Source organism: Brassica napus, chromosome C6 (assembly GCF_020379485.1).
Source record: "Brassica napus cultivar Da-Ae chromosome C6, Da-Ae, whole genome shotgun sequence".
Lineage (NCBI taxonomy): Eukaryota > Viridiplantae > Streptophyta > Magnoliopsida > Brassicales > Brassicaceae > Brassica > Brassica napus.
Genome location: NC_063449.1, coordinates 947946 through 955445, shown reverse-complemented (window position 1 = coordinate 955445; position 7500 = coordinate 947946). Strand labels below are relative to the sequence as shown.

At 41.4% G+C, this 7500-nt stretch overlaps 2 protein-coding genes across 2 annotated transcripts; one reads left to right on the top strand and one right to left on the bottom strand.

Annotated features, from left to right (window-relative positions):
- Window positions 1–1307: 1307 nt before the first annotated feature.
- LOC106369876 lies at window positions 1308–2036 on the bottom strand. The gene has a single exon (XM_013809975.2). It carries the CDS (start codon window positions 2034–2036, stop codon window positions 1308–1310), a length of 729 nt encoding a protein of 242 aa, XP_013665429.2.
- Window positions 2037–3859: 1823 nt separating this feature from the next.
- Window positions 3860–4693, top strand: LOC125589030. The gene has a single exon (XM_048761163.1). The coding sequence runs from the start codon at window positions 3860–3862 to the stop codon at window positions 4691–4693; it is 834 nt and encodes a 277-aa protein (XP_048617120.1).
- The last annotated feature ends 2807 nt before the right edge of the window (window positions 4694–7500 follow it).

Genomic DNA, 7500 nt, shown 5'->3' with positions numbered 1-7500 from the left:
CTCCTTTGTGGTCCCATTTTAGTTCTCTGTGGTGGAGCAATTGGAACGTAAACGGCACATCCAAATGTTTTGATGTGGGACACGTCTGGCTCATGACCCGTGAGTAACTGGGATGGCGAATATCTATGCTCACTAGATGGCCTGATGCGAATCAGTTCTGCTGCATGTAATATGGCATGTCCCCATGCTGATACCGGGAGCTGTGACCGCATGAGCAATGGTCTGGCTATCAGCTGGATACGTTTAATGAATGATTCGGCCAAGCCGTTCTGTGTATGTACATGTGCCACGGAGTGTTCTACACTTACCCCCATGGACATACAATAGTCATTAAACGTCTGGGACGTAAACTCACCAGCATTGTCTAGACGTATAGTCTTTAAAGGAAAGTCTGGAAAGTGTGCTCTCAGTCTTATTATCTGAGCAAGCAGGCGTGTAAATGCCATGTTCCGTGTGGACAGTAGACAGACATGCGACCATCTGGTCGATGCATCAATCATAACCATAAAGTATCTGAATGTCCCACTAGGTTGGTGTATTGGTCCACATATGTCTCCCTGAATCCTTTCCAGAAAATTTATGATTTCCTTATTAACTTTGGCTGGTGATGGCCTAGTTATGAGTTTCCCTTGTGTACATGCTGCACATGTGAGATTGTTTGGGACAACTCCTTTGAACGTGTGCCCTTGTGAGTTCATCATCAATTTTCGCATCATGTTATTACCGGGATGGCCAAGCCGGTTATGCCACAAAGTGAAATTGTCGCAGGCATTAGCCTCGATCATACTGACCTTTGCATAGTATAGGCCAGTAGACATTGCAGGTAAGGTTTCTAGGATCCTTTTATAGCCTTTGGTGATCGAAATTATGTTAAGGAATTCTTTATTTCCTTCTTCCCATGTTTCAAGATGGAAACCATTCAATCTTATGTCTTTGAAACTCAATAAGCTTCTTCTAGAGCTTGGGGAATACAAGGCATTTTTGATCTCTAGATGAGTGCCCTTAGGCATCAACACATAAGCCTGGCCGTGACCCTCAATCAGGCCGGCCACACCTGCAATGGTGTGTACGTTTGCACTTTGCATTGGGAGATTTATGAAATATCTATTATCTCTAAGAATTGTGTGAATTGTGCCACTATCCACCATGAGTATGCTCATCTCGTCATTCATTTCTATAAATAAGATTTCATTTCTCAGAGACTTCAAAACTTTCATTTATAAAAGTTTGCATAACATCAAAATTAAAAACACCAAAGCAATCATAAAGCAATCATAAAGCAATAAAAACAAGTCGTATCGAAATTTTTAGTCTTTGAGACAATCAGAAGTTTCAAAGTCCATCAGGTCGTCATTTGCAACATCATATTCTTTATCAGCCTCATATCCGGAATCATGGACCATATGAGCCTTCGGGTTCTTGTCCTTAAGACTTTCTTGGTAGAGCTCACACAAGTGCTTAGGAGTTCTACAATTCTTGGCCCAATGGTTACTCATCCCACACCTGTGACAAACGGACTTGGCCGAGTAAGACGGCTTGGATATACCGCCTCGGCCTCGGCCATAACTGCCTCGGCCACGGCCGGGATTGGAACCACGACCACGGTTATTGTGATTTCCTTTCCGGCCGGCCATGTATCTATCTCGGCCGTTCGAGTAATTGTCACGGTTCCTGTAACCACCACGGCCTCTGCCATGTGGTCTCTTATCATTCTGGATGTAATTGCACTCGTTGGGATTTTTCTTTTCAATTCCATTGGCCTCTGGTAATGGGGCTGTTCCGACAGGTCTATCTTCACTGTTCTTCATCAGGAGCTCATAATTTGCCTCGGCCAGTAGCAGGCACGAGATCAGATCAGTGTATGTGGCGAAGCCTTTCATTCTGTACTGCTGCTGCAGGATTATGTTTGAGGAATTAAACGTAGAGAATGTTTTCTCAAGTAACTCTTCTTCGGTTACTACTTCACCACAAAGTCTAAACATTGAGACCGTCTTAAACAAGACTGAATTGTACTCATCCACTGACTTATAATCCATGAATCTCAGATTCTTCCAGTCATTTCTAGCCTTTGGGAGTAACACCGTTTTCTGGTGATCATATCTATGCTGTAAAGCATCCCAAAGCTCTAGAGGATTTTCCATCGTAATGTACTGATCTTTTAGACCTTCAATGAGATGATGGCGTATAATACTTATAGCCCTGTACCGATTCTTATCAGTCTCATTGTTGCCCTTGATGATTGTATCACCAAGTCCTTTAGACCTTAAGCTGATCTTTGTATCTAGCGCCCACTGCAAGTAGTTATCTCCGGAGAGATTAAGGGCTGCGTAGTCTCGGTTTGAGATTTTCGACATCTGAATCACATTGTCATTTCAATTTAGATTCACAATGTGATCATGTGGCCGCATGGTATAACAAGCCCGACCACAAACTTGTCTTATGCATCTATGAGAAAACAATCAATTCTAATCGACCATGGTGCGAACAAACAAGCCACACGGCCATGTAGACAAGCAATAGGTTCGGACATGTAAAACTAATTGACCATGGTGCGAACAATTCTAATATATGTTTCTACATGTACCAGAGAGACTAAGGCCACACGGCCATATGCATTTTCAATGCATTCAGATTCGAATTCATATGTTTCTACATGCTGGTCGATTTTTTTAAATAGTATGAATGCAGTTCAATTCATATTCATATGTAATGCAATTAATCTTAGCAATTTGATTCTTTCAATTTAGGTTTTCAATTTAAACAGTAAGGCTGTTGATTTTAATCAATTATGGATTCAAGGTTTCAAGGCCTTTAGAGTTTAAATTCTAGATTAGATTACTTCAATCAATCTAACAATCTTAAAATCTCAATTCAATCAATTCAATCAACAAAATCGAATTCAATCCTTTTAGGGTTTAGGGATTTCGATTCCAAACTTTAGGGTTACTCAAAATCAAATCAGGAACAATCAATTAAGTTCTAAGGAATCGATTTCTATCTTTCTAGTTAGGAGATTGCCGATCCTTAATTGATTGTTCCTGATTTGATTTTGAGTAACCCTAAAGTTTGGAATCGAAATCCCTAAACCCTAAAAGGATTGAATTCGATTTTGTTGATTGAATTGATTGAATTGAGATTTTAAGATTGTTAGATTGATTGAAGTAATCTAATCTAGAATTTAAACTCTAAAGGCCTTGAAACCTTGAATCCATAATTGATTAAAATCAACAGCCTTACTGTTTAAATTGAAAACCTAAATTGAAAGAATCAAATTGCTAAGATTGATTGCATTAAATATGAATATGAATTGAACTGCATTCATACTATTTAAAGAAATCGACCAGCATGTAGAAACATATGAATTCGAATCTGAATGCATTGAAAATGCATATGGCCGTGTGGCCTTAGTCTCTCTGGTACATGTAGAAACATATATTAGAATTGTTCGCACCATGGTCAATTAGTTTTACATGTCCGAACCTATTGCTTGTCTACATGGCCGTGTGGCTTGTTTGTTCGCACCATGGTCGATTAGAATTGATTGTTTTCTCATAGATGCATAAGACAAGTTTGTGGTCGAGCTTGTTATACCATGCGGCCACATGATCACATTGTGAATCTAAATTGAAATGACAATGTGATTCAGATGTCAAAAATCTCAAACAGAGACTACGCAGCCCTTAATCTCTCCGGAGATAACTACTTGCAGTGGGCGCTAGATACAAAGATCAGCTTAAGGTCTAAAGGACTTGGTGATACAATCATCAAGGGCAACAATGAGACTGATAAGAATCGGTACAGGGCTATAAGTATTATACGCCATCATCTCATTGAAGGTCTAAAAGATCAGTACATTACGATGGAAAATCCTCTAGAGCTTTGGGATGCTTTACAGCATAGATATGATCACCAGAAAATGGTTTTACTCCCAAAGGCTAGAAATGACTGGAAGAATCTGAGATTCATGGATTATAAGTCAGTGGATGAGTACAATTCAGTCTTGTTTAAGACGGTCTCAATGTTGAGACTTTGTGGTGAAGTAGTAACCGAAGAAGAGTTACTTGAGAAAACATTCTCTACGTTTCATTCCTCAAACATAATCCTGCAGCAGCAGTACAGAATGAAAGGCTTCGCCACATACACTGATCTGATCTCGTGCCTGCTACTGGCCGAGGCAAATTATGAGCTCCTGATGAAGAACAGTGAAGCTAGACCTGTCGGAACAGCCCCATTACCAGAGGCCAATGGAATTGAAAAGAAAAATCCCAACGAGTGCAATTACATCCAGAATGATAAGAGACCACATGGCAGAGGCCGTGGTGGTTACAGGAACCGTGACAATTACTCGAACGGCCGAGATAGATACATGGCCGGCCGGAAAGGAAAACACAATAACCGTGGTCGTGGTTCCAATCCCGGCTGTGGCCGAGGCAGTTATGGCCGAGGCCGAGGCGGTATATCCAAGCCGTCTTACTCGGCCAAGTCCGTTTGTCACAGGTGTGGGATGAGTAACAATTGGGCCAAGAATTGTAGAACTCCTAAGCACTTGTGTGAGCTCTACCAAGAAAGTCTTAAGGACAAGAACCCGGAGGCTCATATGGTCCATGATTCCGGATATGAGGCTGATAAAGAATCTGATGTTGCAAATGACGACCTGATGGACTTTGAAACTTCTGATTGTCTCAAAGACTAAAAATTTCGATACGACTTGTTTTTATTGCTTTATGATTGCTTTGGTGTTTTTAATTTTGATGTTATGCAAACTTTTATAAATGAAAGTTTTGAAGTATTTGAGAAATGAAATCTTATTTATAGAAATGAATGACGAGATGAGCATACTCGTGGTGGATAGTGGCACAAGTCACACAATTCTTAGAGATAAAGATATTTCATAAATCTCCAATGCAAAGTGCAAACGTACACACCATTGCAGGTGTGGCCGGCCTGATTGAGGGTCACGGCCAGGCTTATGTGTTGATGCCTAAGGGCACTCATATAGAGATCAAAAATGCCTTGTATTCCCCAAGCTCTAGAAGAAGCTTATTGAGTTTCAAAGACATAAGATTGAATGGTTTCCATCTTGAAACATGGGAAGAAGGAAATAAAGAATTCCTTAACATAATTTCGATCGCCAAAGGCTATAAAAGGATCCTAGAAACCTTACATGCAATGTCTACTGGCCTATACTATGCAAAGGTCAGTATGATCGAGGCTAATGCCTGCGACAATTTCACTTTGTGGCATAACCGGCTTGGCCATCCCGGTAATAACATGATGCGAAAATTGATGATGAACTCACAAGGGCACACGTTCAAAGGAGTTGTCCCAAACAATCTCACATGTGCAGCATGTGCACAAGGGAAACTCATAACTAGGCCATCACCAACCAAAGTTAATAAGGAAATCATAAATTTTCTGGAAAGGATTCAGGGAGACATATGTGGACCAATACACCCACCTAGTGGGACATTCAGATACTTTATGGTTATGATTGATGCATCGACCAGATGGTCGCATGTCTGTCTACTGTCCACACGGAACATGGCATTTGCACGCCTGCTTGCTCAGATAATAAGACTGAGAGCACACTTTCCAGACTTTCCTTTAAAGACTATACGTCTAGACAATGCTTGTGAGTTTACGTCCCAGACGTTTAATGACTATTGTATGTCCACGGGGGTAAGTGTAGAACACTCCGTGGCACATGTACATACACACAACAGCTTGGCCGAATCATTCATTAAACATATCCAGCTGATAGCCAGACCATTGCTCATGCGGTCACAGCTCCCGGTATCAGCGTGGGGACATGCCATATTACATGCAGCAGAACTGATTCGCATCAGGCCATCTAGTGAGCATAGATATTCGCCATCCCAGTTACTCACCGGTCATGAGCCACATCAAAACATTTGGATGTGCCGTTTACGTTCCGATTGCTCCACCACAGAGAACTAAAATGGGACCACAAAGGAGGATGGGAATATACGTTGGATATGACTCCCCAAGTATTATAAAGTATCTTGAGCCAGAAACCGGTGATTTGTTTAAGGCCAGATACGCAGACTCACGGTTTGATGAGTCCACATATCCGACCTTAGGGGGAGATAACGGCCGGTTGAGCAATGAAATCGAATGGTCTCGACCATCTATATCTTGGCAAGATCCTCGGACTAAAGAATGTGATATGGAAGTCCAAAAGATTATACATCTTCAAAAGCTAGCTAATCAGTTGCCAGATTCATTTGCGGACCCAAATCGAGTGACAAAATCGTATATCCCGGCTTGTAATGCACCAATACGTATAGACGTCCAAAAGGGACAAGGTCAAGTGGCTACAGAGTCTAAACAACGTCTCAAACGTGGTAGACCTATTGGTTCCAAAGATAAACAGCCCCGGAAGTCCAAGAGAGGTGCTGGATCCGAGAGCATCAAGGAAACCGTCCATGACATTGATGGACCGGCCGAGCCGACCAAGACGGTCGAGCCGAGTGGGCCGGCCACGCCAACTGATCCGGCCGTTCCCAATGATGGGGTTCGGGACGCCGAACTTCATGGGACACCAGGGCTGGACAATCAAGAGATCTCTATAAACTATATGATGTCTGGAACGAAATGGAACAGAAAAGATATCGACATCGATGATATATTTGCTTATAAAGTAGCACTTGAGATTATGGAAAAAGATGAGGATCTAGAACCCACGTCCATTATGAATGCATGCAAAGATCAGATTGGATCAAATGGAAAGAAGCTATAAACGTGGAGTTAGAATCATTAAAGAAAAGAGGCGTTTTTGGCCCTATAACCATGACACTTAGAGATGTCAAACCAGTAGGATACAAATGGGTCTTTGTGAGAAAGAGAAATGAGAAAGGAGAAGTAGTGAGATACAAAGCACGGCTTGTAGCACAAGGATTCTCACAGAGACCAGGGATAGATTATGAGGAAACTTATTCCCCTGTGGTGGACGCAACTACATTAAGATATTTGATCAGTCTGGCCATGAAAGAGAAGCTTGATCTGCGCCTAATGGATGTAGTAACTGCGTATCTGTACGGTCCACTGGATAATGAAATTCATATGAGAGTTCCAGAGGGTATTGAGCTCAAAGATAAGAAAGGTTCTCGAGAACAGCATTGCATTAAGCTGAATAAAGCCTTGTACCGTTTGAAACAATCAGGTCGAATGTGGTACAACAGATTATCAGAGTACCTAGTGAAAGAAGGTTATAAGAACGATCCAATATGTCCATGTATCTTTATAAAGAGATTTGACAGCAAGGGCTTCGTGATTATGTCTGTCTATGTGGACGACCTGAATGTGATTGGAACCCCTGGAGAGATTACTCAAACAGTCGAATGTCTAAAGAAAGAATTCGAAATGAAAGACTTAGGAAAAACTAAGTTCTGTTTGGGACTGCAATTTGAGTATGTTGATAATGGAATCCTTGTGCATCAAAAGACATATACAGAAAAGATACTCAAGCAGTTTAATATG

Excerpts from the sequence above, each read along its gene's own strand:
- LOC106369876 (XM_013809975.2), bottom strand. The coding sequence starts at position 2,036 with ATGGATTATAAGTCAGTGGATGAGTACAATTCAGTCTTGTTTAAGACG.
- LOC125589030 (XM_048761163.1), top strand. The coding sequence starts at position 3,860 with ATGGAAAATCCTCTAGAGCTTTGGGATGCTTTACAGCATAGATATGAT.